Source organism: Corvus moneduloides, chromosome Z (assembly GCF_009650955.1).
Source record: "Corvus moneduloides isolate bCorMon1 chromosome Z, bCorMon1.pri, whole genome shotgun sequence".
Classification (NCBI taxonomy): Eukaryota; Metazoa; Chordata; class Aves; order Passeriformes; family Corvidae; genus Corvus; species Corvus moneduloides.
Window position 1 is genome coordinate 23,915,137 of NC_045511.1, and position 25,377 is coordinate 23,940,513.

Sequence of the window (25,377 nt, forward strand, 5' to 3'; positions counted from 1 at the left end):
ATGACATTGGCCTTCGGAAAAATCAGATTTCTTGAAGGTGCAAATCAGCTATTGAAAATTACATAGGACTTTTCATCCTAGTTTGAAATATGGATGTGTATAGAAGCCGTGTATGATAGTAGAAGTAAAAGAACTAAGCTGAGGTTTCCATAAGGGGCAAAGGGCCAGACTTCTAAAGTATTTAAATAATAAACTACTTTTGTGGGTAGCGAGAGTTGGCCACCTCAGTTCCTTTAAAAATCTGATCCTGAAACCATTTTTCAGGCTGTCAAAGGATTTCTTGAACTATGCTATGAACTCCAAAGTCACTTACCAAGGGCAACGGCTTCTGAGGGACCTAGCTTTTTCTTTAGAGATACAAAAGCTATTTGAATACTGTTTGGTGACCTAGAACTCCAACCAAAACTCTAAAATCTTTCAACAAATTCATTTTAACATTAAATATTTGAAAATAAATATCTGAATAAAAGGTCATTGTTTTCTTAACTAATACGAGTTTTATCATTTCCCAAGAGACTACCTAAAAAAGAAATATAGAAACTGGTGAGGCTCCAAAGTTGGGGTTCAGGAAACAGTGGCTTCTGTTTGACAATAATAAAGTTCATGACAAAGGCTGTGGGATTTTCTTTCAATGTGGAAATAAAGCTTTATTTCATTAGCTGCTGATACACTGATCCAACGGCAAAAAAAGTAAAATGTTTAGCCTCTACACAAGCAAAAGCATCACATTTTTTGTATATAAGTCTGTAAGGAGACTATGCAGACCTATGAAGGCAGGCTTGATTACAGAACTTAATAAAAGGCATCTGTCCTTTGATTGCTGAATTAGTCCACAGGGCAGTTCTTACTGTCAACCATAATGGAAAAAGAAGAAATAAAAAACTCCCCCATAATACAGAACAAATGCAGAAAAAACCTGCTTAGATGCAGTGGAAGTGAACATTTTGTCTTGAAAAGGAAACAAAACCAATATGACTTCTTCAGTCTGTGAAATCAGAAAAGAGATCTCTCTAAAATTTATATTGCAAGGGAGAAGAGAGCCCAGGAATTTTGCATTTCACCTGCAGCAGCAAAAGCTGAAGGCAGAGGTAGAAACTCACCAGCTGGGCTGAAGAGAGGGAGGAAAATGGGTAAATGCAGGGGGAAGAATATCTGAGCTTAAGCTGCAAGTCATAGGATGGAAAGAAAAGAATTCATATCAAGCAAAATTTTTGTTTATCTTAGTTCTGTATCTGGTGCTTATGTAATGTAATAAACCAACAGTACTGTCACTATCCTTGTAGAGAGCATTCCAACAAGCATCATCCGTTTTCCATGACCAGTACATCTGATGAAAGTTGACCTGTACTGTCTGGAAAGCAATGCACTTCTCTGAATAATAGACAGTACATTTCCTTGGCACAAAACAAATGCTTGCAATGGGTGAATTAACATGACTGACAGAATTCTGTTCATAACAGCTCAATATGAGGGAATTTATCAATTTCTCTTCAAAAAATTATGCCAAAAGATAATATTTCACCAAACAACTTCAACTTTATGCTCTGGTAAAAGCATTTTTTCATTTAGTAATCTAGTTTTGTTACCTGGACCAGATCAGAGTTTTTAAAAATTGTTCTATCTTCTTGAATCTTATTTTAAGTCTCATACATGGCATTCTAAGGATATTTTGTAAAGTATATCTAAAAATACAATCTTTCATACCATTTATTTGAAGTATTTAAAATAGTTTATCTTGTGTAATGTTATGGCTTCACATACCCTATGTAGCTGAGCAATCAGAAGTATATTCTTCATGCTAAACTTTAAAATTGGAAATGCAGGCTCACATAGTTTTATATTTAGACCAAGCCTTGATATTGTAGTTTTGAGACATAAGGTTTAGAAAGCATGATTCTTTTTTTGACCTGCTGAATGTCTTTCATTGTGCTTAAGAAAGTAGATGGCAAAGAGGAGTCGTCAAGGAGGAGTAGCAGAACAGAGTAACACATAACACAGTGATGTTGTAAAGTAAGTAGTATTAATCTTTAAACTATTTCATATTTTCTACGGACATCACGTGGCTGTATGAGGATTTCTCTCCCAGAAGAGATTCTGCTTGGATTACTTACAAGGTTTCCCTTGGTTTTGTAGGGGTTTGAGGTTTATTTTCTTTTTTAGGTCAGCTTCAGTGCTCCTTGATCTAAGATGAGCTGAGTCCTCCCCAGTTTGTGTATGCATACTCCAAATGAGTAGCCCCTTTTATATCCTTATTAATCTGGTAACATTACACAAGTCTGATGTAGATAGGGAACTTGGGTTGATGCCATGAAGATTTATGCCTTTTCTTTTATACCCCTGTTATACCTTTTTTACAATTTCTGTATTCCTGGTGCTTTTTGCCTACATTCTTGGACTTGTTTGTCAAGCTGAGAGACTAAACATTTTAGAAGCTTCGTAGTTAGGGATCAGTGTGCCCCAGACCCCAAGGTCCTCTCCAGGACACATTCTGTAAACCAAGATAGAACCATCCAGGGGAAGGTTCCTTGGGGAGGGGGGTCTCACTCGAGCCTCTCATTGGGGAATCTTTGATAGATATGCTAATTAGTAAAACCTATAATGTTATACCCAATGTTGGGGGGGAAGAAGAGAGACACAGAGACACGGACACAGAGATAGACTCAGCGGGGTGTATTTCGATGCATATGACCTAGACGTGTACACCTAAGGATCCTTAAAATAAATACCAAGGTAAAATCCCTTTTCCCCTTCTAACCGTGTATGACTCTTGATTTTGAGACCAGGAAAAGGCATCAGGGTATGCACAAATCTGTTTATTAGAGAAAATCAACTCAAATTGTAAAGTCCAGTAAGAAAATAGAAGCTTTGCAACTCCTTCATAAAAAATAGAGAAATTGTGTCCTAGCATTTCCTTTCCCAACTTTCTGTTCTTTCCATTAGATATGTATTTGCCTCACTGTGTTGTGCAGAATTTACTCTTTTTAGAAATATCTAGTTCTGCTTCCTATTGGCTCTTACACGATCATCGTACATCATTTCATGAATTCTCATCTGAAAATCTGTCAGCTGAGTCCTTCAGAGTCCCTAAAGTGATTGAAAACCATCTCTTGAAAGAAGCTAGAAAATCAACATTGATTTCTCTCCATCTTTTAATGCGTCTCCTAGTCTGATTGAAGTTGCCTTCTGGTAGTCATTGGTAAACTGTTGTCAGCTGATACAGTTAATATAAAACTTCTGGGTTTTAGGTCTTGAACTCCTACCTTATTTATGAAAGCTCACCTGGAAGTTGGTTTGGATGCTCCTGGGATGCCCATCTGACTCACTTCCTCGCTGTTGGTTTCAATAACAAACTGGTTTCCTAATCATCCCTGGTCAATGCATTTTAATTTTTTTTCCTGAGCTCCCTCCTAGAAGGAGCTTCGGGTTTCCTTTTGAGAGGCAATGTGAACAGAGTTGACATTTCAGTCTTCTGTAGTATCTGAATATGGGGCCACATCATACACAGCTCCTCCAAAGACAGTATGAAGATATGCCACAGAAGAAGCTTGCTGACCAGATGTGTACCTTCATAAACACAGCCAGCTCAGCTCAGAGAGACAGCTCTCTGATGTTGATACAGGTCAGAACCTGGGGCTCATTCTCTGTAGTGACCTAAGAGAATTGATAGTAGTAGCACTGACTCAGGAGATCTTTCGATCCTGTATTCCTACCTGGAAAAAGATACGGGTACTTGTGTGACCAAGTCCAATCTTGAGCATTCTTAATACAGGTATATGAGATACACATATAATATCTGTGTACAGAATGAGTCCAGTTACCTGGCCTCAGCTGTGACACTTTCCACTGGTAAGTTCTTAAAATGCGGTTCAAGCTCAGAGTTAAATACATCCGTTGAATCATAGCACAGATCTTTGCACATATATACAACAAATTGTTTATCCAGTGCAGAAAAACAAATGGATGATACTGCTTTATTTTCCAGCAGAGTTCTAAAAATTGCGCCATGAATATGCAACATACCTAACTTTGTTTACTGTTTGATTAAGGTCTTGGCATTGACAAGAGGACATCTTTACCACAGAGCAATTCTTCTCCATGGGATGATACACTTTTCAATATATCCATGCATGCAGCAATACGACATGGCAAATGGAAGTTACTAACTGGTTATCCAGGTAACAAAATAACTCCTTTTTGTACAGTGTATCCTATCTCCTATTCACCACAAACTCAGTTTAATTTTGTTTCATGTATTTTAATTTCTTTTAGTAATTCTGCTAACTTCTTAGGTTTTTGACCACATGCAAAGATCTAGAATGAGCACTTATAAAACCCAAACTATTTCATTTTCCGAATATTTTGTCTACAAATTACTTTAACTGTAGTGAAAAAGCTGTCATAGAATATCTCAAGTTGGAAGGGACCCATAAGGATCATAGAATTCAAGAAGAAGGTGCATTAAATTATTTGATATGAAATAAAGTTACATGGAATTTTGAATCCCAGTGGTGCAGCTTTTTTTGCATAAATAAGACTCCTATTTAGGTAACCCTGGACTAGAGAAACTCTGGTGCAGGGCTAGAGTTAAGGTGTGCAGCAACAGTCACTGCCCAGGGGTTTGTCAAGAGACTAGTGAATTCATCAGTTACAGCAAAACTCTGTGTCTCCACACTGCTGCTCTGTCTCAGAATTGACCCTTGGTCTGTTCCTGTTTCCATAGGCTGCAGTCATTGGTTCCCTCCACCGTCTTTGTTCAGTGAGTCACAGATTCAATCGTCTGATCCATCAACAAAGAGACTTTGGCTGTTTGATATTATTCATGATCCTGAAGAGAAAAATGATGTGTCTGAAAAGTATCCTCATGTGGTGGAAAAACTACTTGCTCGGCTTCAGTATTATTACAAACGTTCAGTGCCCGTGTTCTACCCTGATGAGGATCCTGACTGTGATCCAGCAGCAACTGGGGCTTGGGGTCCGTGGGCATAGTGCACACAGCTTTGCATCCTGCAAAAAAACCTCTGTAGCAGAGTCTGGTTTATGGACTCAGAGTCCTAGTCAGGTATTTTGTACTTTCTTTATATTGAACTATTGCTAATTGTGAGCTTATTCTTTGAATAATTCAGTATTTCTTATTCTTGATATAGTGGGAATCTTATTTCAGTCTTTTCCCACTCTTCTGTTCTGAAAAATTATATGTGAAATGTTAGTAAAAGTATATATATATTTTAATATTCTTTGTCTGGAATATACTTTTAGTTCAGAAGATAAACATTGGCTCTTTCCTTGAAGGAAATTGAAAGGAACTGAATTCCTTGAAAGGAATCATGGCAGCAGGGACATCCAAAATTAATCAGTCTTGTTGAATATACTGTGTTCTGGTTTCATGTTTGTCCGGAAGACAAATTCTATTGAAAGCTATTACATATCTGTATTGGCATAATAATTTTTGCCTTTAACGTGTACTTCCCTCCAGAAAAGGGATGAGTAAAAAAAGAAAACCTCATAAAAACAACAAAATCTCTATTTCTTTTTCACTCTTAATGTATCAAACTGGAGTAGAGAGCGATGGTCAACTGGAGTGCAGGGCTGTCAGGTAGAGGGATCTTGACAGGTCGAAGATATGGGTGAATAAAGATTTCATGAAGTTCAACAATTGCAGAGTCTTCCACTTGGGGTGGAGTAGCTGCATTCAAGAGTACGTGCTGGCCCATGACCAGAGGGAAAGCATTTTTGTGGGGAAAAAAATCTAGGCATTCTTCTGGACAATAGTTAGGACAAGAGTTGCTATTTTCTCTCTATGTGAAGAAGACCAACCACATGTTGTTCCATATAAGCAAGAATGTAGCCAGCTCTTAGGGGAAGTCTTAATTCCCCTCTATCAGCACTAGAGCATTTTAAACTTCCCTATACAGGAAAAATATTCACCAGTTGGAGTTAGTTCAGTGGAGAACTATGAATATGATCACGGGGAGAATAAAGGAACTGGTTAGTTTATGGCGGTGAGGAAAAGAGGAGTTGCTATCTTCAGCTACCTAATGTGAGAGTATAGAGAAGAGGAAGCCAGAATCTTCTCAGAGATGCACAAAGATGAAAAGCACACAGAGGACATGTGGAGTTCCAATGCAATATAAAGAAAGGGAAAAAAAATCACACCATGAGTTTAGTTAAATATGGGAAATGTGAGACTCTAGCAACCCTAATCTTGGAGATGTTCAGTCTTTGGCTGGACAAGATTCTGAACAATTCTATTTTTGAAGTGGGATCAGATTTGAAGTTTGCTTGGTTTGGTAGAGGTGGTGAGACCAGTGAACTCCAAAGGCCCCTTTCTGCAGGAATTACTCAACAATTCTGTGATGAACAAAACCTTACTTTTATTACCTGCCTGGTAAGCACCCTTTCTTCTCCTATTTTGTTTCTTTATTACCATAGTGGAGTCTGTTTTCATCCTGAAGTAGGCTCTGAGCCATGATGAAACCAAGCCAAACAACATTTCTCAGTTACTCATCAAATTGATGCAAGATAACCTGCCAGCTCTCTATTAGTGTCTCAAGCCCTGAGTTCTGGTACTGCTTCACAGTGTCCTTGGCTACGTTCTCAGGATGCAGAACTCAATCTGTCATCATCTCCAGAAAGAAGGCATCTAATTGCCTTTTCCCTGGCTCTGGGACCAACTCATATGAATTGCAATAAAATTTTGTACAACTTCCCAGTTTTCTCTTGGGAGTCTTGTGCTAATTGTTAGCAAACAGATAAATGAAAAGAAAGGCTTGATAAAATTTGTGCATTTTTTTTAAAAAATAGATGAAGCCTGAAAAAAAGATGAAACAAGAAAACTGAAAATGCTTACGCTTTCTGATACAGCTGATTCTCCACTACATTGTCTTAAATCTACTCTTAAATGCTTGTCTTTTCTACCTTTGGTGCTTTTTCTACAAGTAGAAGTGAAGCTAAAGGTCTCCAGAAGCCTGTTCAGCTTTTTATCTTGCTCTCAAAGTGCTTCATGTTTCTCTCACTCCTTTGTCACTTCTGCTCCTTTATGTCAGTATTTTTTTCTATTCTGTTTCATTCACTATCTTCAGCCTTGGAGCCAAGGAAAGAAGAAAAGTGGTTTCAGAGAAAGTAATTATTGTATAATAGACAATATATATATTCTGTGCAGTTTAATTGGGTATATTCCTCCTATTTCAATTTCCTTCTCCATTCATCCATCAGTGGCTGAAAGCTAATCCATGCAGCTGGATATGACCAGGCAAGCTCTTCAGATTGTTCCTCACCTTCTAAATAATCACTCAGAGCCTCAAAGACTAGTTTTCTCTTCGATTGGATTGCACAACCTTTCCACTGGGGCCCTGGGCATAGTGCCCAGCCTTACAATACTTTCTAAGCTGTTGGTATTCACGCAATCATGCATTTCCACATGGGAGAATCATCTGATTGTTACCTGCCTCCAGGTAGTTTGTATTTTCATTGGTAAAATACATCTGCTGTGACAGAAGCTCCTACTATGGTTAGCAACTTTCATATGAGCTAATACATTTAAAATACTAAATTAAAAACATTATATGTTCTGTAGAAGTAGTGTCCAAACTGGTACCTGATCATGTCTCCTTCCATTCCATAAAACACATTTAAGCTTTTCTTTCTGTTGTGTGGCTCTTCACCCAGTTCCTGCTAACACACAGCTCGTACAAATTATGTGCTGTGTGTTGGGACCAGTGCCGTGAGATCCAAGTGGGAGCAGCACACAGGCAGCCCACAGGAAGGGCGCAGGTTATTATGAAGCCACTACTTGTCTGCTGCAGCCGTAGTCCTTCCTACTGATTGTCAGTTCCTTCAGAATCCACTAATTTACGGAAATCATGTAGACCAAACTTTCAAGCTGGAAGGTGTAAATATGACAGCTTGCCCCAAACATCTCTGAAGCATATCTAACATCAGCCAGTCTGCTGAGGTTTTTGTGCTTCCTGGTGAGATACATGGGAGGCCTGTACTGTGACAGAGGAGAAAGGATGAGCACTTTCATCAGCAGCTCTGGGAGTATTTTGCTTATAACTTTTAAGTTATGGCTTAGACAACTTGTGAATTAAAAACCTCATGAATTAAGGAGTGAATTAGTGAATTCCCATGTTAGTCTTATTTGTATGAAAGGGGTTGAGCCTTTGTTGGATGTGCGTGTTTCCTTTCCTAATGAGCTCATAAAATAATTTACAGACTATGTTGTCCTGTAAATTAGAGAGATCCAATCGGACTACGACAATCTTGGCTTCAGAGCACAGCAGCATTTCACCTTTGAGATTTTGAAGATTCTTTCTGATAACTGAGGCTCAGACTGTTATTTGCTGATCACATCAAGGGAGACAAAGTGTAAACAATAAAACCTTTTTATAAGCTATTGCATCATGTTGATGAAGCTTGCATTTTCCTTCAGTAGCACCAGAAAAACCTTTACTGCAGTTCCCTTTTCTAACTGTTGCAATCAGTTTATTTTACACGGATACAATGATTTATGTTAGTTATTAATTTATCTGTTTAGTGCAACTGTGAATTCCATATTCTAATTGTAGCATGCAGTTAGTAACATGGTCTAGAGTAGGGGATTCTGAAAGAGTAGGGTGTTAAATTACCTTTTGTGACCTTTAGATTTACTATTTTTGTATGTGTCATAATGATGCATGTTGTCCTTCAAATGTCTTTTGGAGACAAATCATCCAAAGAGCAGAAGTTCCATCAGTTCTCATTAATTCAGAATGTGTTTGTTTGGTTTATTTGTGCAATCAAGTGCAAATGGAGATATTGACAGCCATTCCCCAGTATGTAAGGCAAGAAGATCCAAGGAATTTATGTTACTCTCTTTTTCGGTAGTGCACGTTTATTTAGTGCCCTGTGTACACATACAGACATGTAGGATTAGAAGGCTAACTGTTCTTAGTCAGTATCCCATGTAACATTGTAGTTTAGAGTAGGCATTACAAGATCGTGGTTGCCACAATAACAAGGGACCGGACTTGGAGGTGGGGGAAATTTCTGCCCTACATTCCTGTGTGTCCTTCAGCTTTCAGCACTTATATTACATGAGGAAAGATGTTGCCTTACCCACAGAAGTGGAAACTTCTGTTAATGATATTTTTAACTGGCTTTTTTATGCTGATACCTAGTTTAATGGAAAAGAGAAAAACATCACCTAAGTTGTAAAAGCTCACGTAATTAATGACATTGACTCCCATCAGTGTCAGCTCCTTGGCTAAAGTTAGAAAATATTTTAAAATGTGTAATTTTAATTTCAGAGGTAAGCAGGGCTTTTATGTCTTCTCTTTTCTCTATGTCCTGCAAGCTGCATTTTAATGTCTTGCTGATATTCTAATTTATGTAATTCATTTACTAGGAAGAGACTGTGACGTATCATTGTCTCACACGAGTGTTTAATTCACCCTCTGTTACCTCTTGTTGTATTTTAAAATCCAAAGATTCGTTATTTTCTCAGCTACAGTAGACAAAATAATTTATTTTATTTTTTATTTTCTAATTATTTTCCATGGGTGGTCCTTCATAAACCATTTTAATTGAACTGGGTTAGGGAAAAAAACATCTGGCTGACACGTTTAGATTGGCATCTGCAAAGAGTTGTAAGCTGTTCAGTTGCTTCGAATTGGGAAATAGAGAATTCTTTGTATGTTTTGTGGTTACTTGAGTAACATTCAAAAATGCAAGTATTTTGAACTCTAAATAAAACTTCATTTCATCCCTTTCCAATTTAAGATTCATTCTTAATCTAGCAAACATCTGAGCATTATGAATTCAAAAGTCCTAATCTTTATGCATTAGAAATTATTTAAGCTTCAGAAAAGTAACCAAGTTTAGGAGGAATGCTGACACTGGCTACTCGTTTTGCATTGCTTACTTGTAAAAAAGATGTACACAGTCAAGGAAGGGATGATTTTATAAGCAAAACAGAAGATCTGAATCTTTCTTGAGTCAAAGGCCCTATATTCAGCCTGAAAATAATTTGTCCAATTTTCCTAAGGTTGATAAATAGGTCATGGATAAACATCTGAGTTTAATCCTCTTTGGAATATCTGAACAGAAGAACCCAGAGTTTAAACACTTGTGGTCTGTGTGGATTTGAAGCTCCACTACCAGTCCCTGTTGGCCTCTGTGAATTTGCCTCTCATCTTACTTTCTGACAAAGTGGTTTAGACTACTAGCAATATTCCCAAAGGTGTTGCATGCTTTCTTTAAGAAACAGTAAATGAGCATGAGGTTACAGGGAATCCTGTTAAACCTATGGCACCCTGTTGCAGACTTACCGAAGGGTCCTGATGGGGGGAGAAATGGTGACAGAGCCACTGATAGGGCTCCTATCCATGTGTGATGGAGTTTGGCACACTGGGACATGCAGTCCATATGTGTAGCCATGTTTGTCATCCTAGGGCCAGGGACACCCAAATGACAGAGGCAACTGAATCACAAAACACGTAAGTCAAAGTCAAAATGAAAGATTACTTGACAAATAAAAAATATACAATGTCAAGCATTACCAGGGGATCCAGAATCTAGGCATAGGTTAGGGCTGTCCTGAATGTAGGAACAGCAAACCATTTCCAAGATGTAGCAGTTATTAAGGGAGAATTTGTTTTCCTACCTACATGCTCCTTTGGCAGCCCACCGCAGGCCCCACTCGAGCTGGACCCCGAGGCTGTGTGTCTCTCATAACATTGACCTTAGCTCTGGCATGATGGAGGGGTCAGAGGACCATTTCTCCAGTTCAGCCCTGCCCTTGGCAGTCCCTTTGGAGCCCCACCCTAAGTAGACCCATAGGTTTCATGTCTGTCTAACTATAAATAAGCTGAGATTCTGAGATTTGTAATGTGGAACTAGCGCTTTTGCTAAGAGAAGAGGGAAAAAACCTGCCAATTTTAAGTTTGAGGAGGTTAAGCAATTTTTTTGCCAGCAGGTTTCCAGCTGAATGTTTTAACTCTTTCCGCTTACTGTCTTTATCAGCTGCAGGCAGTGGACTCAATCTTGTTTCAAGCTGGTTTATTATGTGGGAGGATCCTGGTTGAATATACAGTGTAAAGAATTCCCTGGGGTCCCAAGCTACTGCTTCTGAATCCAGTGCTCTCCTGTCTTCTTCCAGTGCCTTACAATTCATGTATGAGCTCATCTACATCGAGCAGAACTGCTGCAAGGAACAGTAAAAACTTACTTTGGCACAGAGCAGTCAGAATGAGTCAGCCATCCAACCATGGACAGGATCAGTGACGGCCCTTGTGATAATTGCATACTGTGGTTAGCAGAGGCAGAGGATGATGCAGTACTTCTTGTTGTGTTAGTGTTCCCTCCTGAGAGTGTTGTTTTTGTGGGGTGGAGTGCAGAGATACTGGAAAGTTTGGCGATATATCTGCTGGCAAGTTTCAAAAAAGTGACTTCTGGCTGCCATCATCAAAGCAGTTACCGGATGTTGATCCCCTAATCCTGGCTAAACTCAATAGCAATAAAGGCAGTTATATTTTTTCTGCAGGACTATAGTTAGAAAAAAAGTATAGTCAGAATAGCTAGATTTGGATCTAAGGAATGCAGTGTTTATTTGGACGAATCTTCAAAAGCCACAACAAGGTACTGCACCAAAGCCACAGTTCTGGACTGCCAGATTTTGGCATTCAGGACAGTGATAAAAATAAAAGATCCCTGTCTTTCTTTTCTGTTATGCATTCTTGCTATTTCTTCAAGCAAACAAGGAGTCAGAACACAGTGAATACACGTACAAACAAAGTAAGCTGTGTTTGGTATTCAGCAATGCTTATTGAGTAATTTTGGGCATAGAGCCCGTGGTAATGAATGGAAAACTTTGATCAGGACATCTGTGGCCTGCCCAAATCATTTCATGGGACCTGCAAATCTGCCAGAAACATCACTCCATGGCCCTATTAACCAGGGATGTTGAAGTCTTTCTTGATTGTGTACATTCTCCAAGCACACTCATGAAGTAGGAGTCATTGATTTTTACTGGATAGAAAACTCAGAAATGGCTTATTCAAGGACGTCTGAGCCCTTAAGTTTACCCTTCAACATTTATCCTGCTTCACTGGGAAAAAACTTTAATGAGTCTGTCTGGATGATGAAAAGATGAATGTTGAGAGCATTGAGTCAGAGGGTGGACTTAACTTCTAGCAAACATACTCTCAGTTCCAGCTTAACTGTACTTAACTCCCAGTAACAAATAGTTTGGGGTCTTTTTTATCTATAGATTATAGTCAGGGCAATTCTGTGATTCCAAACTGTTTTCTTGATATTGCTCATCAGTGTGCAGTTTTCCAGGAGAACAGTCAGTTCCGGGAGAGGATCATAATTTCTTCCCGTCTTCCCTTGTGTATGTGGTAAGAGGAGCCTTTTTTAAAAGGCTGTGAACATTGTAACTGCCAGCCCAAGAGCAAGCACTGCTGCCCTGTAGGTGGCCCCTATAGATGTACTGAATTTTTACTTTAATTTTTGTCCCTTTTGCTTTGTTTTGAAATACTCTGTTTTACAAGTTGTACTTGATGGATAAAGCACTGTCTGAAATAATCCCAAAGTGGCTATTAGTCTGGTCTAGTCATACCCTGCAGCCCCAGCAGTGACATGTTGTAGAAACAAAGTCATTCTGCCTTTTCAGTTCTGTTTTGACTTTACTCTATAGTGAAGAGAGTATGGTCATGGTATATTAAACAACTGGATAAGAGCAGCATATACATTAACATTAATCTGCTTCTAACTAAAGCTCCAAAACTAATATAGTGGAGAAGCCTGGCTAGGAATTTACTGACAGTTTTCTTTTGCCATAAATTCAGCATTAGAAAAAAAATCCTGAACAGCTGAAATGGCATAGCCTTTGGCTGAGTAAAAAATAGACATTTTTATAATATCAAAGGAGACTTAGGAAAATACCCCATCTGGATTTTGAAAAACATAGGAGGGAACGGAGTAGAACAATTGCATTTCTGTTTATATTTGCCGTAGAAAGTAGCCCACTGTGAAGAAACATTTAGGAATGTGAATGATTGAGAGATTGTCTCTTAGAGGCAGCAGGTATAAGATGTCTGAAATTCCTTTGAGTTATAATTGCTTGTTAACAACAGGATTTTTTGGTAATTATTTCTGCCCACAGTACACAAGAATTTAATGTACACTGCTTTATGTGGAGAAGTTTTTAGAATTCACCTTTTTCTGTATTTACTTTGTGATAAAGAAAAAGCCATGGTATATGGAAAAGAAATTTTAAAAGGAATTTTTAAAAATTATTATTCCAACACCATAAAATGGAGAGAATTTTCTTACGAAAATAGGAGTTTCTATGCAAATGTTTATGCTGTTCATAGCATTAAATGCAATTGCAAGAATCCATCTTCCTGGCTATAAAAATTGAGTGTAGTGTTAAGAGGCAAGTTACTCACAAATACCATTAGGATTTTTGTACTATGCAGTGAATGATGCAGTTTATATTTAACTTGTGACTAAACATGTATTATATGTGCGGAACTAATCCAAACCCCAAATCTAAACAAAGCAAGCTCCTACATTGTGTAGGTTTGTTGTACTTCTAAGTTTTGTATTTTGGGTCTTTGATTCTAAATACCAATATTGAAGTACTTAGTATCTATTTTTTCAGAAGCAGTGAGGATGCTGAGACCCTGCTATCTCAACACTGTTTAACAACAATTCTTTTCAGAGGCTATAGCAGTGTAAGCGTCATAAGCTGCAAGCAAAAGCTGAAACAGTCAACTATCCATCAACTATCTGACAACAGTCACTATCCATCCTTTTACTTAATGATGTTTAATGACATTTGATTGATGACATGTTCAAATGAAGTAATGGCCTCTTTTTGAATGGAAATGCTGGTTTTATCTATAGTTTATTTCCATTGTGCTTTTCATAAATGCACTGCTGATGCATGAGAATGCAAGAAAAGATTTAGGAACACTTGGTTTAATCCTAAATTATCCAGGTAATAAATGACTATAATGCACTGATAATCATCAAAATTCTAGATGTAGCAGAGATCTGCCACTGCTTGGGTCCATAACTCTTAGCCCCAAATGCACACACAACTGCAGTGCCCTTGGAGCATTGTTTCCTTCCACTCCTGTCTTAGGAGCTGATTACTGCATAGATCTCTCTGTATTGTCAAAGCGAAAGCAGAATAATTCCACGCAAGGCCATAGCTTCAAGTGAATGCAGTGCTCATGAAAGATCTTTGCCCATGAGCTGCAGTCAGAAGATTCTGAATTAATTCATGATTAATTAATGTCCATGTGTCTTAGTTGCCCATATGAAAAGATGGAGAGGACAGGGTATTGTGAGAAATACAGATAGGGCTGTGCTTGGAAAAGCTTTGTTTGAGGTGTTGGTCACTCAGCCCCCAAGTGCAGTCATGGTTCCAGTTTGTTTTATGAGCTGGCCCAGTCAAGCTGTAGAGCAGAATTAAATTTATCGTATTTATCATAGAAACCAAAATCATTGTTTTAGTTCAGGGAAAACTCATTTATTATTTTTCACTGATTAAGTTGTATTTGTAGTGGAATCATCGCTTACTTTGAACAGTAATCTGAAAATATGATAAAATGACAACTGTTACTCTATATCACTGCTGGAAGAGGAGAAAGTTACTCTCTCAGCTAATAACTCTCAGTTTTTAAATCTATGCATATTGCAAACATTCTGTTCTTATTTAATGTTGTTTTAGTTAAACATTGTGTGTTTATCTTTAAAATAAATGTTATCTAGATATGACTCCAGAGAAAGTTACCAAACATACATTTATGAATCAAATTTCAGTCTCTAAACAGACCTGCCAAACAGACCTTAGGAGCTATCATTAATAAAATTTACTGCATTGAAGATGTTATGATCTCCATTTTCTCATCCTTCTGCTTGAAGACCTAGAAATGAAAGTATTTTTAAGAAAGAATAAATTATAGCTATAAACCCTGGAAAGAAATATGCTTAAGATAGAATTTTCTTTTGGTAGACCCATAATAAAGCCCATAGGGACAGAGAGTCCAGTAAATCTGGTAGATTTCTACATTTTTTAAGTAGGTCCATATTTAACTTTACATTACTGCTTAGAAATAAAGTTCCAAAAAGCTGTACCAGTGGCTACTGTTCTTTCCCTTAGGGTCTGAACAAGGAAATCCAATGTTTTCTGGTCAGCAGTAGGAATTCCACTTTGTAATCTGACACTCTTCATTCCTCTCCTCTCAAAGGCAGTAAACCAAAAAATTAAAGGCAGAACAGATTTTCAAATCGTGTAGCATTTGTAAATCCTCACGCACATTTAATGATTTGTTGGCATGTACAAATGGAAAGCTTCATGACCTGGCCTTTCTCTTGTCAGTTCCTGCTCTCATCACATTGTCTAGTTATGCACGTTTCACTGAGAATTCATGTTTTTGCATTTCTCTGATTTCAGCCCTATTGTTCCAAACTCATGAAGAATAAAAAGTCATAGAAGAGCCAAGACCTTGTATTAGGAGGCTGATACAGCTCGACTGTAGCCAACAGAGCTATGCTAATTCATGCCAATAGGTATGCAGTGATTAGAAGGATATTAGTCCCTTTTTTTCTATTTTTTAATGTCTGGTCTCTAGCAAGCATGTGGTGGTGGCCTGCTTCTGCATATGTATGCAGTGGTAACACTTGGATCTTTTCATGCTCTGAGTAACTCAACTCTAGTCAGTCTGTAATTTCTTTCTGACAGACTCATTATTTCTCTGCCGATGGTATGGTTATGGTTAAGGGCAGCTGTACAATTTAAAAACACAATTTTTCTGTAAGCACAGTATGTCTGTTCAAGCACACTTCTGTCCTAACAGCGCATGAGCCTGCTGATCCAATGACCATGGCTGCACCAGTTGCAGAATATGGTTGTAAGACACTTGATAGAACAAACATTTTGACACACAGCTTTACTTGTTGCTATCATCTCTGTTTATTTGTCTTTGTGTGATGGATATGTATTTTTTACAATAGTAATTGCAAAGTCTCTGGACTCTGGACTAGGAAAATTATCTAGTTGCTTTGGCTGCTTGTTCTCATTAAGGATTTGTTCAAGTTCATGCTGGTGCCAGAGTGCCCTCTGACTTCATTGGAAGACCTCAGCGCTATTTGAAAAAAATCAGATTATTTGCAAGCATGATACGAACTGCAAACTCAGTTGGAACTGTGTAAACTTCTGTAAGATTTGTTTGTAGTAGGAACAAGTGTAGTAAGGAGAGCAGTTAGGAAATCTCTGGTTGCTCTTCTCTGTGCTTTCAATATATGTGCTGTGCTTTGTCCGCATGTATTGAACTTCCTTAGTCACTTCTGTGACTAATCTGTAAGAGATGCTTTTGAAGAGATACATATTTTTGGAACATTTCTTAAAACTATGATATTTGCTGGACTTTCAGAAGAAATTTTGAGAAGTTCATTCCTGCAGCTGGTGCAAATTTCTGGGTAAATAATAGCAAGGTTTTGGTGAATTCTACACTTTGAGTTTCAGTACATCCCTATAGCTGACACCTCTGGTATATGACTTTTAGGTTGGATCCATACCCAAACAGTAACAGAAATTATTAATGTAAATTAGAAAAATAAAAACCTGTACATTTCTGTATGTTTACTGTAAGGATGTTGCAACAGTAAATTCCAGAACAGTGATATTTTTCATTGTCACTCTTAGTGAATTGTGTACATCTGAAGTTTATGCATTGCCTACAAAGCGGAGAGGGATTTAGAAGAGAATGCATTTACTACATTTACTGCACCCTGTTCTTCATAGATCCAACACCTCAGAATTTCTGCACACCATCTTGAAATTAGCTGCTGGGAGGAAGGAACACTAGCAACACTGTTAAGGAAGTGCAGTCTCAGGCTCTGCACTCCCTTAATTAGAAGCCTGAGACTCATGGTTAATGGTGATTAATGTTCCGTTATATTTTGCTAGTTTCTTCCTTGTGGGAAGACATCACATAAAGCTGAAGTACTTTCAAATAAATGTTGATATTAATTAATTTCTTTTTAAAAGAAAAGTTATTTCTAAATCTGTTTCTGACAAATCAAGAATAAAATTCGTCAGAGAGTGTATCATTTAACTAAACCTGACAAACATAACTGCACCTAACTGTTGTAGCTGCTTCTTTTTCCCACACTGTTGTTTTATTTTTTTAAACTTCAAAGTCTCCAAATTCCTCCTGATTGATGCACTGATATTTTAACAATGTCTTTGTTGTGTACTGCAATCAGACAAGTGCTAATACCCTTGAGGAATCTGGCAGGACTGTGGGAATCTTGCAGCCATAATTGCATCTCTATCGTAAATGTGATGATATTGGCAACTTCAGATGAGTTAACAGAATGTGCTGTTGTTGAGGGTGATACCAACTTTCCTCATTGACTTACGAGTGTAAAGGTCATTCATTTATGCATTCTTTGCTGTCTCTGGTATGGAGTTTTTTAGTGCAGCTCTGGAAGATGTTAGAGACATAAATGCCTGCTGTATTTAAACAAAGAAAGACTGTAATCAGGGGAAAAGAGAACAGGAAATCCTAATTACATAGTCAACATAAAATTACTAGCATGGTGAATCATAATCAGTGACATTGAATTTTAATGTTATTGTTAAAATTAAAGTTTATTAGTTTGAAAATTATGAGAAAAATAAAACGATATAAAGATACTGAATATACTTCAACTTGCTGTACAACCATGTTACCCCAAGCCTTGGATTTACATATTCAGTTATTTAGAAGTTATTCTAGTTGAACACTTTAATATGTTTGTTTTTCTTTAGCAGGTTCTAAATGCAGAATAATTCCACTGAAAACTAATTTTTGGGGCGAAGGACATTGCAGAGGATTCACTCATGCCTAAATATGTAACCTCCTTGTATTTATTCAGTTTTTGGATCTGTGCTTCAAGCCATGGTTATCACTTGTCCAAATTCCGGTACAGACCATCCACTTCTCTGGTAATAAATATGGTTTCCCCAAATATAGGGAAAAGAACCACTTGATTTTATTCATGTGAGTTACTCCGCATTTCTTCTTTCTCTGTATTTACATGAGAAAAAGTAAAATACCTGTCATTTAAATGATCTAATAGACTTGCAAAATATTTATTCACTGGATTTTACTTTTTATGACCAGACTATGAAGAATAAAATAGTGTTTCCTCTTTGGTTGTTTTCTAAAGAGAGAGTGATTCACTTATTATGTTTAGAATAGTACTAATGGAGGTTCAGGGCCACTATCATTCTTTAATTAATGTGACAGATGAGAGATAAAAAGGTGCTCCTTATTTGTTTTAACTGCATGTACTCTGGGCTTCCTGAAGACCACTTGGCCTACAATCACTTTAAGAAATACTATGATTTGGCTCTGAGTCAGATGTGTTGATTGAAATCAGATAGCCAAACCCACAAGAATCTTGTTAGAAATAGTGACTGTTCCAAAAAAGTGAATCTAGAAGACTGGCATACACACAGTAAGTAGAGGACACACATAAAAGCTCTGCATATATCCTTAACTTCAGGTTTTATTAATTTTGCTGCTGTTACATCACTGGGAAAACATGAGCAGTTTGCCATACAAGGCTGGGGTTTTTTGTTTGCTGTTTCAAGGCCAGAGTATATATTCTGCATATTAACAGTGACTTCAATCCTAATTTTCAGAGTCAGAACTTGGTCAGAAAGTGCTTAATGGGACTATTTCTTAATGACCTTGCACCTTTCCTTTCTTCCTGCAGCACTAGAAATGACTGTGTACTGTGTCCTGGACATGCTGTGAATTCCCCAACAGAACATGGTGCATCACTCCTTCAAAACAAAGAGGTGTAATTCTTAGTTTACTAAATATACTTAACAATTTTCCTCTTTAGGATTTTCTCCAAGTGCTCCAATTGCTGCAACAATTCATAACCAAATGGGACTCCCAGGGAAGATCATCAACTGAATTAGTTTTGATGTTGAGATATGACTTGTGGTTACTTGTTATTCAGTGACTTTGCAAATGTACCCACCAGTTTCTTGTGTAACCGTCCCTTGACTACCTGTTCCGGTTTGGCCAAATTTAGAAATATATATATATACTCTGAGAGAAGGCACAACCACCCCTCCCCCCACCAGGTTCGGGAAAAAAATAAATTTTCCTCGAAGGAAAGTGAAGAAGATAAAACTATTTAACAAGCACACGGGAAAGGAAAATAATGTTAAATGGTAAAATCTTTCGCTGTAGAGGAAAAACCTGAGAAAGTGTTCGAGTCCTCCCTTTGGTCTCCTCGGAGCTGGGGCTTGGGCCGGGGCCAGGCCCTCTGTGCCCGGTGAAAAGTCCTCCCGATGTGCTCTGATGTTACAGCAATCAGGCAGTCCAGTAGAAAAGGGAGAAAATCCGAAATTCCAGAGAAGGAAAAGTTCAGCTCTCAGCCTCTCTCCAGAGAACAAGGAACTGCAAAAAAACTGGCCAAAAGCTGACTGGAAAAGCTGCCAGCCGGGTGCTTCCTCGCTCCCCCCTGCCCCAGCTGAAAAAAAAAAAACCTGCTATCTTTATGTGACCTTGAACAAGTTTCAAACTGCTTTGAGAAAGTTTTGCTCAGTTTTTTCTTCCCCCTCTCAGGCTCAGTTCAGAGGCATAGAAAGGCCAATAATTAATTTCTGGGCATAGGCAGCGATATGGGATACACATCATAAGGTCACCCCAAGACACTACCACATAAGAAAAGGCTAGAAAAAAAAATGTGAAGAGAAGTAGTACTAGTTGAAATTTGTGATTTAATTAAAATGTACTCACCTACCAAAACCCCATGTTTTAAAGGTTTCTGTGGGATAGTTACCCAGCCTTATTTCTGCATGGTGGCCACCACAGTATTATTTTGTGAGCTAGTGTTGATGTAATGTATAATTATTGAATTTGGCTATCATACCAAGTTCTAATGTGTAGGTAATAGCTAAGTAAGATCTTATACACTGAAATAGCAATTTCTTTTATTTTGGCTTTGGAAGTTGGAATTTCTTTATTCACTACACCTCTTTGCAGATATTTTGGTAGTGCAGGAAAAGCATGCAGTAATAACTATGCAATACTCTTGGTCAATATGTGCCTTATTTTTCTCCACAATTAGATTCTTCCTTTCTCTTTCCTCTTAAGTAGCCCTATAACTATCATCATTAACAATGTTTACTTTTAATCAGTTGTGGTATTATAATTCTCAGTTCTTATTTATTTTTCCTTATTATTTACAATCATTGCAATGTCCTTGCAATATCAGTATCATTTGCATCTAAATGCAAATAGTTTGTTTCCAAGCTATTGTTTTGATTCCATCTTATCTGTTCAAATAAGGAAAGCATGTATTCCTTGGACTAATCACAGTAGTGTTTCATTAATGTTATCTCCAACTAATTATTTTGTGTTATAATATAGATCATTCATCACTTCTTAAACAGCTAATTTAATTGTTTCAGAGATGAAAAACATAAAAATGCAATTCAAAGTTTCCTACTTACACACAACATTGTTAAAGATGAACTGTAACTTAATGTGTGAGAGAATGTCTGAGAAATAAAAGGCTGTTGTTGTGCTTTTAAGTGTGTGATCCAAGGCATCTGTCTTTAACAAGGATAGATGTTGTGGAAACAAGTTTTATGCTGTAGTCAGAACTGACCATTGGCAGGGAGTAAGATTATTTATTTTGCAGAGAGACAAGGTAATTGACATATCAGAAGACAGGGTTATCACTGAACACACACAAACCAATGGCATAGAAGAGAAATTACATACTTTATAGGGAGATGGTGAAGTATTTGCAGTGTAGATAACTGTAAGGGCTGTGAGAAAGAAAGATCATTTTCCATGAGAGCCATCAAACCATTTAAAGACAGGGATTCAAATTCTGAGTTTTTATGATGGGATCAATAGAATCCTGAGTTAAAGATCCCAGCAAATCTCTCATGCTAATATATGCAGATATGCACCTAAAGGGTAAATGAGCAGTAAGGTGAAAGGAAGTATTATAAAAATGCCAGTCTTTAATTAAAGGGAAAGCTAAGACTTGTGAGAAATATGTATTTTAGCATAGGGCTGGATCCCTAAAGAAATTTAGCATCCTGTTGTCCAGAATCCTCAATCTCTAGACCAACAAAAGCTCCTAAATAGGGCTTGTCTATTTACATTGGGGCTGATTTTCACATTCTTGTGAAGTTGATATAGGGATACCATATCAAACAAAGTCATTGATTCAGATTTCAGTGAATAATTGAAGAAAGACAATTCTTCCTACAGGGAAATACCGTAAGTCCTAATTATCAAGCTCCTTCAGTGGGGTTTTTTTCTGTCATTAAATTTAGAGCTTGTTTTAGCCAGCATTCTGGTCAACATAAGTCTTTACTGATAAAACCTTGTAAGCTCAATTACATGGAATTTAAAGCGAAAATGCTAGAGGAAGTTTTTGTATCTTAATAATACATACAAGCTATTATTAAGCTGAAATACAGAGTATTACTTTACAGAAATGCCATTTTATAATGAAAAGGCACAATACTTTCAAAGAAGCTTCATGCAGCACTACGATCTTTCTGAAGACATTTCTGTGTGTTATGTAAAGAGAAAGGGTTTATCGCATTTGTTTGGCATTACAGTCTTCTCCAAAAAAGAATGTAATTACTTTGACATTAAGAGCTTCAGGTACTGGAACAACTGTGAGTGTACTTACACAGATTTGGTGTTTCTTAATAGATTCCTTTTTGAGCTCTGAACAGGTTCTGAGGTTATATGTTTTCTGCTAAGTAGGGTACAATTAGCAAGTTTGTTTTCTGGTTTTAAGCCAGTAGTGGCTCACTCTTCAGGGCTTGTTCAGTGTATATTCTTTGAAAGCATCTAATATTAAGGCTCACTTAAGTTTAGTGTTGTATGCTGCAATGAACAATGAAATCTGATTTCAAAACTGTTGGAGTTTTTTAAGAATTGTGGTTAAACCTCTTTGTGCATTTTACATTCTTTTTTTTCTGCTTAAATTCAGAACACATGGCCTTTTCCTGAGGAAGTTAACATCATAACATTCTGTAATTTGCCCAGTTACAAGGAAATTGCTACATTGTAATTGTTAGTTCGTAATTGTGATTAGTGATGGACAAAGAAAAGCCTACTGGTGTCAGTCAGTATATAGGCTATATGAAAAATACATGCTTCAACCTTAAAAAGTATTTTTCCAATTTACAAATCTTTTCTTTTAGCAAGATCCAGGTTTCCCCAGGTTATGTAGACTGTATGTGATACTCCACATTAAAACAGCATCCCCAAATTATTGTCAGTATGTACATGCATATCTTTTGTTCTTTGGAAGAGATGTGCAGTTGTGCGCCTCCAGGCTGCTTAGGACATCTGAATCTCTTTAATCTGACACATGTCAGATTAGTGCTTTTGTGAGGCCATAAACATGAACATGATGTAGCCCCACAGGATGTGTTAATGCTGTTAGAGGCTTTTTTTCAGAGAGTATGTCTGACTTGTGACATTATAATTTAAAATTCATATTTGATGGGTATTTCATGTATTCTATAGCTAAAACTGTCTCAAGGTTTGGTGGTTTTTTAAATTATATATTATGTGCTAACTATCTTCTGAAAAAATTAAATACATTCTCCTAATAGAGATGTTGCTGTACAATATGTCCTCCAAAGTTTAGGGGTTATCTTAATTTTGAGTGTATTGGAATAACTTGTAGCAAGGTCCAAGCAGATGGGAAAAGAGTTACTTCTCAGGAAGCTTAAATTTAAACACAGAACAACTCTTTTTGTATTTTGTTTTTGTTTTTAGTTTATTTTCAGAGTTCTGGATAAACCGAGATATATAGTGCTAGACTGCATGCTGTCCAATTTGGCTTTATAATCAATAAGCCTCAAAACAGAAAGTAAAGGCTTCTGAGGGAGAAACAACAATCAAGTTTGAAAGTGTGATTCAAGACAGTATGGTTTACCAGCAGGATACCATCCTTCTTTTACACTGGAAATAGAAAGCTCATTTAACCTACTTTGGAGACAGATGTGACCATTTCATAATATCCATATTAGAAGTGGGAAGAGTTTCTATATTTGCGGTCAGAGCAGGAAAGGAAAACAGTGAAACTAGAGCTACGTGAGACAAGACAGGGAAAGGATTTCCAAAATACCCTACAATACTGTATGACAGATGGCTGAGAAGATGATGAGGATAGACTACTAATTCAAACTCCTGAGCTGGAAGGCATAACTATAACTTCTGTAAGGACAGTTTTATCGGAGTGCTAGGTGTAGCAATGTGATTGTCTACAGGATAAACAAAGCAAACAGGAATCCAACAAAAACCAAACCAAACCACACCAAAACAAAGGGGAGCCCAACGAAAAACAATCTGCATCGTTATTTGTTCCTTCTTTTGAATCCTGGCAGATCACTGATCCATGGTCAGTGTGTACAATCCTGAGCATCCAGATAAGCATAAAATATGTTAGGAATCCACTTCCTATCCTTGAATGTGGGGAATGTGTGGAAATTAGCTCAAAACCAGCACAAGCTGCCAGCAGGAGTAGTAGGTGTTTATAACTGCTCTGATTTGTGCTGCTCTGCTTCTCCACTGACATGATGTGGTGCCTAGGAAACTTTAGTGTAATCATGGCTGAATTATTCCTAAGTCAGGATTGCTTGGGATGCCCATTTTAATTTTGAAAAAAGTTTCAAGTAGTTATTATAGAACTAGGAATATGGAGTAACAACACTGTTTCACTGAATTTCTTTGGATAGTTTGGGTGAATCTTCCCAATTCTTAAGTAATTTCTTCAAGTTTTAAATTGCTTTGAAAAACTTGGCAATGTTATAATCTTTAAGATTTATCTCTAATGATGTTAACACTGATGAATAAAACATTAAACATTTTTGAGATATATAATTCCTAGAAATATCACTAGGCTATTTCCTTTTACAATTTGTAAGGCAGCCAGTGGAACTGTAGGATATTTTGGAAAAAGTCCTAGAAAATGCCTCATTTGTGGATAAATAAGCTAGCAGTTGAAGAAGGTATCAGAGTTGCTTTTTTTCAACTGGATACATGAATTGATAGAGTAATTTCAAATATTTTATGCATAGTAGCCTGCACAGTCATTTCAATGCATATGTTTTCTCCTGAGGACATTAGATTAGCAAGCTGGTTATTAATGTGAGAAATTTCAATAGGTGAATATTATATGTAAACCCCAGCCTCTTTAATTATTTATACCTAATGGATGTCTTGGTTTGTTCAGTAGAAAGGATACTGTTAATTTAAATTCCCATTAATTACTGCATCAAAGTGCACTTTAAAATATTCTCTGTCCTAAAGAGCCAAATTATGGGAAAGGAGATAAAACAGCTGTTACTGCTGTTGTGTCAGGCAGCATTTATTTGGCTAGACAGCTTTTTTTTACATAGTTGTACATACATATTAGTTACAATAATATGTGTTTCAAAAATACAGATTAGACACAGTGATAAATCTGAATCCCTTCAGTGAGCCTGAGTGTCTGCATTCAATTACAGCCTTCTTAAAATACAGTGGTAGATTCTTCTATTGTACCATACTGGCAGAGTCCCAAATTGGTTTAACAGTTAGTGTCCCCAAAACACCAAGCTTGGTTCAGAGCTGGAATGTGAGACCTCAGAATACTCAGGCAGGGTCAACAGATATCTCTTGACACTCACCACAGGCCTTTGTCCCTTCTCATGTTGCTTTCTTTTTAAAGGTCTCAGACTCTGAGACACTGTTTTAACTGACCTTATTTTTTCAATTTGTTTTTATTTTGATGAATGCCTGCTGCTGCCTTGCATTGGTCTGTATGTCTGGAAGAGTGTTTTCTTCATCGCTTTCCCACGGAAACTCAAGCAGCCCTGTCCTTTGTCCCTTTCACTTACTCTTCGTATCTAAATAGATCATTAAACTAGCTTTCCTGAGTCACCCTTGACTTCTTTCTCCTGTAGAGATGAAGTCTCAAGATGTGTCTCTGGACACATTGAAATTAAGTAACCAGTTCAAATTCAGTGTGGTTAAAAACAGCTCCCAGTCTTTCCTTCCAAAGCTTCTTCCCATTTCCTTTCTCTCTGCAGACATCTCTGTGTTTTCTGCTACTCAGCACTGACCTTTCCCTAGACCATTACATTCAGGTAAGTCTAGATACTGTACATTGATTTTGTATGTAATAACTTCGAGATAGTAATTTTTCTTTATCTATGGCTACAGTTCTCACATGAACTTTATTTTTGGCCTGAGCTATAAAATTCCTTTCCTCTGAAATCTATCAATTCAATATAGTATTGCTGTTACCCACTGTGGATGCTCTTGCCGCTTTTTTTATTATCTACCA

General features: G+C 37.3%; 1 protein-coding gene across 1 annotated transcript in view; it reads left to right on the forward strand.

The window, feature by feature from the left end:
- Window positions 1–17,027, forward strand: part of ARSB (arylsulfatase B) — a 76,765-nt gene extending 59,738 nt beyond the window's left edge. Inside the window, exons 7-8 of the mRNA XM_032096609.1 lie at window positions 4,047–4,175; window positions 4,721–17,027. Coding sequence (XP_031952500.1) covers window positions 4,047–4,175; window positions 4,721–4,986 — 395 coding nt within the window. The 3' untranslated portion in view covers window positions 4,987–17,027. The remainder of the gene's footprint in view (window positions 1–4,046; window positions 4,176–4,720) is intronic.
- Window positions 17,028–25,377: the final 8,350 nt, after the last annotated feature.